The sequence below is a fragment of the Lissotriton helveticus genome, chromosome 7, assembly GCF_964261635.1.
Source record: "Lissotriton helveticus chromosome 7, aLisHel1.1, whole genome shotgun sequence".
In the NCBI taxonomy this organism is placed as follows: domain Eukaryota; kingdom Metazoa; phylum Chordata; class Amphibia; order Caudata; family Salamandridae; genus Lissotriton; species Lissotriton helveticus.
The window spans coordinates 713,497,447-713,510,084 of NC_136068.1; the positions used below are offsets into that span (position 1 = coordinate 713,497,447).

At 48.6% G+C, this 12,638-nt stretch overlaps 1 protein-coding gene across 1 annotated transcript in view; it reads left to right on the forward strand.

Annotated features, from left to right (window-relative positions):
* Window positions 1-224: 224 nt before the first annotated feature.
* The window catches only part of DPYSL3 (dihydropyrimidinase like 3), a 375,973-nt gene continuing 363,559 nt past the window's right edge, over window positions 225-12,638 (forward strand). Inside the window, exon 1 of the mRNA XM_078653034.1 lies at window positions 225-1,441. Coding sequence (XP_078509160.1) covers window positions 1,097-1,441 — 345 coding nt within the window. The 5' untranslated portion in view covers window positions 225-1,096. The remainder of the gene's footprint in view (window positions 1,442-12,638) is intronic.

Sequence of the window (12,638 nt, forward strand, 5' to 3'; positions counted from 1 at the left end):
GTGCTAAAGCTGATGACAATGCGTGACCTTCACATGGAGGCATCGAAGGATGCTGACAGGCACGGCGCCTGTGTGTGTTTTCGCAGTGCTCGGTGTGTCCTTGTGTCCACTCCCCTGATGCTGCTGTTCTCATCATTTTGTGTCTTCCTCTGGCCGCGCGTGCCAAGGCCCCGGCGCAGCAGCGCCGCCTACCGTATAAAGGCGGACACTCCTCTGCCCGCCCTGCGCAGACCTCCCCCGGACTCCACTGTCTGTCCCTGTCTCAGCGCCGGTGACCTGGGCTCTGTGCAGTCTGTGTGAAGCCCTCTCGGTCCCAGCCTGGCCCTACCGCCGTGCACCGAGCCAGCCCTGCCCTCCGGGAACCCTGCTACTCTCCACACGCCCTACTCCACTGCCTCACAGCACACAGGCTCTGACCTCTTGTGAACCGGCTGCTCTTGTCTGCACTACTATCTACCATTCATCCTCTAAAACTTCAGTCTCTAATTTGCTCTCTCGCTCAGTCTCAACTTTCTACGCCTTCCTTGTACCTACTCCCCCTACTACACTTGCATCTCTTCATTCCTCGTACCCCATCTTCATCAGTATCCCACTAGTTGCTCCCTATCCTACCTGCGCCGCACTTTCTGAGTTATACCTACACCCTTCTCAGCTCTAGCCTCTTACATCCGAATTTTCTCCACATTCCCTTTTCTGCCCTCCAGGCGCCCTCGCCGTTGCTCTTCCCTGTCACTGTTCAAGCCCCCGTCCCACCCTGCTCTCTTCTCCTCTCTGCTTCAGCCTCCACTCCCTGCCCGCTCTCTCCTCCCCCAACCTCCGTCCGTCCCTCTCGGTGCGGTGCTCGTCACTCCCCGCTCTCACAGCCTCATTGGCACCTCTCTCCCTCTGCTCTGTCATCCTCTCGGAGTGCGAGCCCCTCCGCCCTCCCTCTGAGCAGCAGCAGCACCCTCCCTTGGCTGCCTCTCTCGGCTCCGCCACCCCACCGACCAGCCCCTCCCTCCCAGTTCTCCCCACTTTCAGCCCCATCCCTGCGCCCCCGACTCTCCTCTCCCCTTCTCGCCCGTCCTCTGCCCCCTGAGACTCCCACCCTCCAAACATGGCTTCGGGGAACCGGCGGACGCGGGAGGAGGACCCGGAGGAGGAGCTGCCCTTCTACCTGGCCCGGCCGGGCACCACTGCCCAGGTGCCCCGGGTGAAGTACGGGGGCATGTTCAGCAGCGTGGAGGGGGCCTTCGAGTCCAAGACCCTGGACTTCGGCGCCTTGGGAGTGGGGCAGAAGGGTGCCAGGAGCCCCCGCAGCCCCAGCAAGCCGGAGGTGCCCCAGGAGAAGAGGCAAGGGGACCCGGGGACCCCTCAGTCGCCCACGGGCAACGGCGTCGCTGGCATCGAGATCAGGACCTCGGGAGGGAAGGAAGTGCTGCAGAACCTCAGCGACTGCAAGGTAGGGCGATCCTGCGGCTTCATGCAAACTCCCTGAGGTGACAGGTCCGTGTGGGCGCGACATGTCGCACACACACGAAACTCTGTGCAGACGAGACTCTGTGTAAACACTGCTGCAGGTAGACAGCTCTCTCCACACCTAACTCCCTGCACACTCAACTCCTCGCACACTCAGCTCTGCAGACATAACCCCCTGTGAGACGAGCTCACTGAGAAACAACTGCATCCTGCCACAATACTACCCTTGCAGAGTCATACCTGCGCGTTCAGTGTGCTGCAGGCACAATTGTTTGTGGGCACAGCTCTATGCGGCTGCATCCCCATGAAGACACAGTTCACTGCTCAGATAAGTATACTGTCTCAAGTCCTTACAAATAGATTTCCACGTGAACACAAACTCCACATGTAATCAAACTTATAGTTTGGCAAACCTCCCTGCACACTCAACTCCCTTCGGACACACCTCCCTGCAGAAGCAAATTCATGCGGGCAGAAGTAAACGGAGAACGTCATCTTCCTTGCAGACCCAGCTCCCTTCAGGCACAACTCTCTGCACGAATATATCCATGAACCCCAAATTTAACGCAGACACATTTCGCTTCGGAAACAGCTGCTTGCAAGCAGACATCTCAGCAAGATGCAAGCCCCTGTGGGCGTATATCTCTTAGAACACTACTAACTCCCTGCAGGCGCAACTCCACGTGGAAACATGTCAAAAGGGCACACGTCTTGCTGACATGTCTGACACATTGCTGCCAGACCCCCTGCTGGAATAACTCTTTGCAGACATAGTTACTTTAAAAATCCCTGCACATAACGCCCAATTCAGGCACAACACCACGCATATACAACTGCTTAAATAACGAGAACTTCCTACAAATACTGCTAACTGCAGATATGACTTCATAAGTGAGGATACACACGCCCACACAGACACAACGTGTTAAAATCATAATTCCTTGCCATTACGCTTCTGCATTATTAGAAAACTGGCGGAAAGAATACCGTCTGCGGTAGATGTTAACCTCGGCGGTATTTATGCTGCAGGTCAATCCATTAACACCTGTGATCTCTGTGTGTAGTGACTGTATTCACATAGTTGGCGGTATATGACAACAGAAACATTGCCCCAGCCAGTAATACGTGCAAATGGCGGTCACTACCCCGCTGCAGAGCTCAAGTTTACGTTGGCGGTAATTTTTATACTGTGACGCACATCCACTTGGTCCAAAGGATGCTCCGGCAGGTGTACCGCTCCTGTCCTCGGCTCCTCCTCTTTTGCATCACGTGATACCAGCACCTTCTCACGACAAGCAACTCATCCCCTCTCCCTTCGCACTTTTCACCCTCATTACCTCTCCTCTCTTGGCCCGCATTAGAAATCTCTTTTTAAGGAAATGTTTCAACAATGTCACTTTACGGCCAAATCAGTCGACGCTACCGGAGGAAGCGGTGTTTGGCGTTGCACTTTATTTCCTCCAAAGGGTACGTTCCATTGTCTGGGAAGGGCGGAGAGGGAAGTTTTTATTTCACTTAAAAGGATGAAGTCGTTGCTGCATTTTTAATGAGATCATATGGTTTGTGTGAGGAGGGCCCGGCTGCACCCATTCTCTTTGTCTGCTCTCTCATTGCGGACAAGTGCCAGGGGGTTCTGTCCAACAGGATGTCTGGTTGTCTCTAAATTATTTATTGGACAGCGTCAGTCTGGGCTTCCTGGCGCTGCTGTGCAGCTACACAGCTGTAGGGTCCTCGGACAACCCCAGACGTCCACGTATACTTCGGTTCATGGGACGAGATGTCTAGAAGGCCCGACCGCTTTCTAAACAACTGGCCGAGTTAAAGAGCCCGGAAGAAAGGAAGGAGAAAATATGTTGCTGTTGCTGCTGCTGGGAGTGAATTTGTGCTGTGTGATTTGCTGCGCTCCCGCTTTAGGTTTCCAAAATGGCTCTCGGGCCTCGGGACGCTGTCTTATGTGTAATGAAAACAATATGGCAATGTTGAAAACGTCAACCCCACGTGCTCTTTTCGCTGGCGGCGGCTCAGCAGTTAGGACTCAGGAGAAAATAGCAAATGTACTCTTGAAGGCAACAGGGCTGCAGCTAACATATAGGGATTACTTTCCAGTTTTATTGCAGAAATGATGTAGATACAATTAGGTAAATTTAGCTGCTAGCATGGAGTGTCTGTCTTTTTTCATCTATCGAAGGGAGAGGAAAATAAACGAAATAAAGTAGATTTTAGGACTACCGTCAAACAGACTATTGCTTACACTAGCATCACAAAAATCAAACCAGACGTGTAAAGAAGAAGGGTCTACACCTGGCAAATACCCGTATTCTGGGGTGTCCTGGAGTCATTAGTCTCGATAGGGACAAGCACCCGAGAACATTCACCAAAGTTTGTAAACAATAAAAAAAATTGTAAGGAATGACCTAAACCAAGCCATGCTTCATCATTGGCCTTCCTTGCTCACTAAAGGATCCTCTAATGATGGCCAGGCTTCCTATGTTCACAGGAAGCACTTAGGGTTGGGGAACTGGATCCAGATAATGGAAAATAAAAAATAAAGGTTGCCTCATCATGGAAACTACCATTAATCTTTCAATGAAGCAACAAGATGGTTAAAAACAAGGAGCGATGATTACTCCTGCATCTACTAGGTCAACATGTTTCAGCACGTGGCACCATCCGGGGTCCGTGGCTTTCATCAGGACCTGGAATCCCTATTTTCCTATGCTGTTAGTGCATGGATGCTCGACACACAACAGCTATACACAAAATCCCCAATCTTTTCTTCCTGCTGGACACAAAAATACTTCTTCATCACATATTAAATGGTCCTGTAGTAAATGAATAAACACAGATTATAAGGTGGGATTCACAGAGGACAAATAAGGACCAGCTAAAAACTTGAAGACAATGCTCCTATCTGCGTGCTGAATTCCAGCTGTATGTGAAAAACCGTGCAGCACTTGTGGTAGGTATACAGTGCAATCCACAGCAAACTGGCGAATAAGGTGAAACGTGATAGCCAGGAATCCATGCCTATATCACACATCACGTATTGCACAACATAGCCTGAACTTAACTTAGGCAAACCTCGTGAAGGAATACGACGAGGGAGACCTTTAGTGACTCACTATGTGAACCCAAAGATAAATACAAAGGCAGATTAGTTCACAAAAAAAATGGTGGAAGAGCCCATATGGTATATTGAAATATTGGCACACGCCTACAGGACTTACTTCGTCAAAGGTTACCCCCTGCCCATTCACCTAGTAACACCATTCCTTACACTTTTTTGAAATTGTTTACAAACCTTGATGAATGTTCTTGACAGCCACGGTCCATGGAGGGAGTTCTGGTGGGGCAGCAAGGCGGGGCGGTGGGAGGGGCAGGGTGGGGGGGGGGGGGGGTGCTAAAAACCGGGATATGGATATTTGGAGGTAAGTAAACAATTTAATTAATAAAACGAATTTCGTAGCGCGCACTGTATCGCATATTTATTACATTTTTTACTTTCCTCCAATTATCCATATTCCGATTTTTAGCACCCCCCACCCTGCCCCTCCCCCACCCCGCCTTCCTGCCCCACCGTAACTCCCTCCACGGGCCGCAGCTGGTTCTTGAGTATCTTGGTCCTATCCAGACGGTGGGTCATATAGGAAGTCAAGGCCCCCCAGAATTAAGGTATTTCCAAGGGGTGCTTCCTCCTTTAATATGTCTAGTTTTCTTTTTGTGGTGTGTATTTTATGTGAGAGGGTGCAAATATAGACAGCCTATACATCCCTCTCGTTTCCCCGACACCTTGATAATAGAGAGTCATAGGTTGTGTATTGCTTATACTATGCATAGAGTGGATTGCCCTTTCAACCACTGGCTTTCTTGGACCAGCTTCTTTCTGCCATTGGCTTGATACATTATCTATCATGTACTGGCTCAATCCAGTGCTCTCACCGAATGCTATTGGCTGTTTCGGTGTATTCTATGTATACTCTACAACAGTGAGTGTATTAAACTGTATGAGGAACTATTGTTCGTTGTATAGTCCTGTTTGTCCACTCCTGCAGTCTCTCTCCTTTGGTTGTCAATCGATAATTCAGTACTTGTAGAGCGCAGCTAATCACCGCGGGGAATATCCAGGCGCAAGGGGTCTTGCAGGTCTTCAGTCGAAGAGCTAGGTCTTGAGTCTCTTTCTGAAGTTTGTGCGTGAGTGTGACATCGCAGGTGGAGTTGGAGGTAATTCCAGGACTTGGCGGTGAGGTAGCAGAAGAAACGGCCTCTGCAGATGCAAGGAAGGCAGAGTGCAGTTGTCTTGCGGGTAAGTGGAAGATCAGGCGGTGGTTGATGTAGGCTGGTCCCTGATTGCAAGGCCGGCTTTAGCGCTGGTGTCGCCTGATACAACAATGTTTGTTGGCGCACCCCATCCATGGTTTCCTTCACCACCACCTTTTAACAGTGACCCTGAAGACTCCCTAACCACTCTCTTTCAGGTGCATTTAATTAATTATATAGGGCCAGCCATACCAGTTTAGGATGTCAGAGCACTTTACATCATACACACATTACGCTGAGACTATCAATCATACATGTGTAAATCAGCATATAGGAAATGTTACAAAATCCTGAGGACTACAAGGTGTAGGAGTGACATGTCACCCATACTGGTAGGCAGTTTAGTGTGAGTGCTTGGTCTGGAGAAGAACAAACTCAAAATTGAAAATGGAACACCATAGTTGGGGGTTCTCCTTAATAATAAGAATCAATTTCTACCCAAATGAATACTTTTTGCAATATAAACCTATGCTCTAATCTATACCTTGCTGTGCGCATGAGGTTTTGTTGACAGTAAATAATTCACTGTTCTATTTTAGGATTTTAATTTATAAACTGCAAGTAACAAAAGGATGTCTCTTAGAAAAGCAGAAACCAACTGACCTATTTACATTATATGCACTTTGTGATCTGCATGGTGCACATTCTTTGCAAGCATATTAATCCTCTGTGCTATTTTATGATCAGTCATTACCTCAACTAGACAAAACTCCATCTCTCTCCAGGAAGAACATTAATCATCAGAGTTAGCTTGACATTTTTATTGTTGCTTGGAAGAGCTGGAGGCAAGGAACGTGGCAGCAGGTGCTTTTAAAACCAAAATAAACTTGCAAACACCGCACCACCTGAAGTCAGCACCTGGGTAGATGGCACCTGTGGCACTGGTTGCACCGCCCTAGAGTCGGCCCTGCCTGGTTGTCGACGGCTTTGTAGGTGTAAGTTAGCATCTTGAACTGGCATCCCTTCTGGCAGGGAGCCAGTGGAGGCTTCTGAGGTGGAGGGTGAATGTGGTCCATTTGGGGAGGTTGAAGACGAGTCTGGCTGCAGCATTCTATATGGTCTTAAGTCGCTTGAGTAGATTGGTGGTGGTGCCAGCATTTAATGCGTTTCCATGATCCAGTCAACTTGTGACAAGAGCTTGTGTGACAGTTTTCCTCACATTGATGGGGATCCATCTGAAGATCTTCTGAAGCATGCAGAGGGTGTGGAAGCAGGAGGAGGATACTGCATTGAGCTGGTAAGTTTGCTGTCCAGCATGACACCAGGGTTGCAGGTGTGGTCCTTAGGGGTAGTTGTGGGTCTGAGTTCGGGGGACCACCAGATGTCGTCCCATGGTGAGGTGTTCCTCCCGGAGATAAGCACTTCCATCTTGTCTGTGTTAAGCTTCAGGCAGTTGGACCTCATCTAGTCGGAGATGCTTGTCATGGCATTCTGGAACTTGGTTCCGGTGGTGGTGGGCTTTCCGTGAAGGAGAGGATGAGTTGGAATTCGTCCAGGTAGGAGATGATGTTGAGTCCATGGGTGCGGATGATGTTGGCCAGTGGTATCATGTAGGAGTTGAACAAGGAGGGACTGAGAGAGGAATCTTGGGGGCGCCACAGATGATGCTCTTGGGGTCGGAGGTGAAGAGCAGTAGCCAGATTTTCTGGGTGTGTTCTGTGATGCATGAGGTGATCCATTTGAGGGTGTCTCCTTGCACGCAGATGTGGTGGAGTCTTCTGATTAGGGTGTGGGTGTGTATGATGTTGAATGCCGCTGATAGGTCGAGGTGGATCAAGGCTGCTGTCTCACCTCAGTTGAGGAGGGTTCTGATGTTGATGGTTGAGCAATCAGGGTGGTCTTGGTGCTGTGGTTGGTGCAGAAGCTGGAATCGAAGGTGTTGAGTAAGCTGTATCCTACCAGGTGTTCTTTAGTAGTAGAGTTGCATGTGTTAAGACATTATTCTAAGACATATTGGCTTTGCCAATCTCTGTTTATGCAGGACAGACCCCACTGTGCAATCAAAACTCAGGAAAGTCAATAAATGTAAAAGCTCAGGAGTGTTCAGACATAAGTCCACCCCTTAATTTTTTACGTTCATATAGGTGACATAACATATGTGATCGTGATTGATCTAAGTGGTGACACATCATTAGATACAATGGAAATATTCCAGAAAGTTGCGAAACGCAAACAATCCTGCAAGGTATTTTGTAAGCCACTACACAACATGTACATTTATTTGCATGCAATCAGCATCCAAACTGTGTATAGTCTGTCAGTTTAAGAACCAATTCATCAGTTTCACTTTATTGGTCAACCAGATATATGCCAAAACCAGAAGAGAAGATATATGAACAATCATTTAAAAATGACATACTTTGGACCAGCTGCGTCATCGCATCAACAACTTCCACAAGATACACAACATATTTTGTGATTTTTCATACTGAAAACTCATCATTTATCTACTAAATTTACATTCTGTTGGTGCATTGGTTCCAATCTTGACAAAAGCACAAGGAAATACCATTAACACAAATTATTGTTGTTTTTCTCTTTACTTCGAACACGTCTAACCACATGCAATCATTCGGGTGTTATGTTATTGTTCGTTTACCCACCATGCAACCTCAGATTAAATCCATCTATATGCAAATCCCTCTTGACCCTGCGTCAATAGGAGCAATCCAGCCCAAACTGCCAAGCCAGGTCCTCTCTGAACCAGAACACAAGGAACCCTAACCCTTTTTGACCTGATTAGAGTTCTTCTGTTAGGGTTGCTTGATTCCAGTGGCCCAGTGAGCAAATTATTCACATCTGGGCACACCACCGGCCACTTAGAGTGTCACTGTAAACAAAAAAAGGGTGATTGGTGATGTTTGCAATAAGTCCAACCAGTGTCAATCACTTGGGCTAGCATTCCAACCCAGCGCCCGTTGATCATCATGTCACCTCAGATTAGGCCCAGCTATTTGCAAATCAGTATTTCCCTGCTCCAATAGAAACAGTTCAGCCCAAATTGCCAAGCCAGATCCTCATTGAACCGGAACATAAGCAACCCTAGAACAGTTTTGAACTGAATGGGGCTTTTCAGTCGGGTGTAGCTTGATTCCAGTGGCACAGTGAGCAAGGGACCCTGGTTTGGGCACATCCATGGCCACTTAAAGCATTACTGCAAACACACAAAAAATGATAGGAAGATGCTTACAGTAAGTCTAACCCAGGGGTCTTCAAACTTGTTTGCTCTGAGCCCCCCTAAGCAAAATGTTTTGAAGTGGGGCCCCCCTCCAAAACTATATGCCAAGGATTTGGGGAGTGGGGGGAGTAGGGATGATCACAGAGGGCGAGGCTCATGAGATAATTTCAGGGCTGCAATTCTGTAGCTCAGTATCCACACTAAATGTGATCCTTATAGAAAAGAAACAGCATTAAACAAGAAAATAATTCACCAAAAACACAATGCACATAATTGGGGTTCTGTGGGCCCCAATGCACTCCAACTGCTGCACTAATGATGGCTGAAGCCCTGAGAAGCAGGCTATCACTTCTTCTTTCACTCCTTCCCCGCCTTTTGTCTGACCATCACTTCGAACTCGAAACAAGTCTTGTCTCTTTTAGAAAGAAAATGAGCTACTGCATGTTGCCCCCCATGTTTGTGCCAAGGACCCCATCTGCTCCAACACTAGCAAAGAAAATGAGCCCCAATGTCCACTTTGTATTGCAAAGCATTCATAATTATGATGCAGTGGGCACCTGGGCAAAAGTGTCACTGCACCAGTTTCACTAAGGATAGGTACTGCCTTGCTGTCATCTCTGATGTTTGTTAAAATGAGCTGCCATCTCACACCATTCCTCTTCCTCCCATGTCTCATCATCCCTCTCCCATCTCTGTGTCCCTCTCCCTCTTTGATGCCCAAATCAAGGGGAGGGTCTCCTCTGCCTAAGTTTTTCTCGTCCCTTGGACCATTGTTTAGAAGATCAAAGAACACTGGCACAGGAATTATGGCCTGCAACTGCAGCACCAATGAAGCCTACAGCTGATGTTCACTATTCTAGTGAGCACCTTGCACCAGTCCAAACAACCCTTATGGTGATGGTTGTAAAGTCAACCTTATAGACCAGCTATCCTAGCGGTAGCATGGACAAAGCAGTCTTAGGCTAAACTCAAGAGGGCATGTGAAGCCAGCTGTTTTACCATATGTAACCCCTTTAATACCAAATGAAAGGACACCACACAGGTTATATATATAAAGTATACATGTATTTATTACTAAAGTAATCCTCTGAACTCTTTATGAGGTCAGAGGCACAAGCACATAACAAGAGACTTAATTATCATACAATAAGTTGCACAAAATACAGTAATGCCCTAGGGGCACTTCGAACCATATACTAAAATAGTGGTATAAGAACCACGTCACGAACAAAGGATAGGCCTAGGGCCTGGAAAATCGCTGGGGCTACACTGTACTACCAAAGGATAGGGAGCAGGAGGCCCACGGGATGTGTGTGCAGTGTCTTTACACACACGCGAGTTACCATAGAGTTAGAATGGGAACGAAAGAATTGGAAACTAGTTATTTTAGGGCACTTCCGGATGGACTAGGAGAAAGCTACTTGAAACTCATACACTAGGATAGTCAATACCCACAGGAGTACCGAAATACTCGCGTTACCTCACCCACAGGAAGCGGGTGCATAGGTGTCAAAGTGTGTCGGGTTTCGTCGCTGAATCCTATGGAGCCGTGAAGAACGATGCTGCAGGCGACCAGGAGGGAAGTGTCCAGTTGGATCCAAGGGCGGATCGAGGATGAAGAGTTCCTGAAAGCAGAGGGGACAGAGTCTGGGTCACTAGCCAGTGACCAGGAAGGAACCAGGCGATGTCGCGAAGAAATCAGGTGATGTTATGAGGCTTGCCTCTGCAGCCACGTGGACCAGGAGGTGTTGACGACGACCAGGACTGGATACGGACTGTCCCACAAAGGCTCTCGCTGTCGGCGGTGTCGGCTTCCGGATTGGAGTCAACAAGCCTTGGCAAAGACAACCCACGCAGGAATCGAAGATGGCTTCTGGATCAGACCAGCAAGATCTGATGGGCTTCTCATTTTCAGGGAAGCAGGGGCCAGTCTGGAGCAACCAGACCAGTGGTGTAAATTCAAAGGTTCATCGTCACAGAGGCCACTAGCCAACGGGCAAGTGACCGGACAGACGCGTCGAGCAGGAAAATGCAGAAGGACCCCACGCAGAACTCGTGGAGTGTGGAGGGCTGATCTTCGGTGCAGTTGGTGCTCGGGGCTGAGGCTTCTCAATCCCCAATGCACAACTTTGAGTGTGGCTCAGAAGTTGCACAGACAGCAATTCACTGGCTTTCCAAGATGGCTGGTCCCACGTCTCTCGTCACCTCCACGGGTCTCAGCTTTGCTGTGGCTGTGGATCGGGCTGCGGAAAGTATGGAAGTCCAGGTCATGTCAGGCTCTGTGCTTGGGCTCCGGCAAACCGTTGATCGCTTGATGGTGCCTGCTTGCACAGGGTGGTCACTCCTTGACCACAAGGGAGATTCTCAGTCTTCTATCTTCAGGTAGAACGTCGAAGGTCCAGAGTTTCATTTCAAGTTTTAGTCAGGATAAATCTAAAGCCTCTAGACTCAGCTCCTACCTATATACCAAATTTAGGGGCTGGATTACCTTCTAGGTCCCTCCTATGGGTGGGACCAGGGAATGGGGTGGTTACACCCCTTTCCCTTTGTCCAGTTTCGCGCCAGAGCTGGGGCTGGAGTGCCCCAGCACCGGTTTGAACCGGACTATGCATGGGACACCTTGTGTGCCCCAGGGAGTGTCTCATTTCATTCAGCCCTCCCTGCCCCAATACACTTTGGCCTGTCTGGGGTGGTGCTAGCACCTCCCAAGACAGGAAACCTATTGTCCAAGCCCCCCTTGCTGGAAGAACTCCCAGCAGCAGGAGGTCAGACTTGTGTCTGTGGCAGCAGCATCCATTTTGTGATGCTGAGGCTCTGGTTAACTTTAACCGGGATTAGTAGGAACAACATGTCTTCTCCCTCTAGAAGGGTGGAATGCTACCCCCATCACCAGAACTGGCGAGGGGGTAGTATTCCAAAGCGTATGACACCTTACACAACATGTTTTGATAAAGCCAAACCAAAGTTAGCATTCAACGGCGAGGATTATAATGCACTTAAGAGTATATGGTATGGCTATATCATGGAACAGCTATAAGGACATGGTTCCGAAAGCTGCAGACAGGCTCAGCTCATGCTAGAGCCTCATCTCCTTGATCTATCCTCGACCTTCGATACTGTCAACCACGAGATGCTACTCGAACGCCTCAAAGTTAGGATGGGTTTAGATGGCACAGTACTTGATTGGTTTAGTTCCTACCTCCAAAACTGATCTCAGAGATTCCTAATCAATGACGAACTTTCCACCCCCTCCGTGGTCACGGTGGGAGTCCCTCAAGAATCAACGTTGTCCCCCACCCTCTTTAATCTCTATTTAGAACCCCTTGCCGAAGTCCTTCGCACTGCAAATATCTCCTTCCATATGTACGCTGATGATACTCAGATCTACATAAAAATCTCATCTCTTGCGGAGATCCTCACCCTGAATGAGGCCCTGAAGCTGACCGTCCGATGGCTCGCCTCAAACCAACTCAAACTCAATGCTAATAAAACTGAGTTCCTTCTAATCTCCCCGCCCAAGAGCAACTCTGAGATACAGACTTGGATCAACGCTATCACAGCCTTAAACTGTCCGCCGACCATTGTGGACTCGGCCAAATCACTGGGAATCACCTTGGATTACAACCTAAACATGCGAAACCACATCAACTCAATGGCCGAATCTGCCAGATTCCACCTGAGCTAC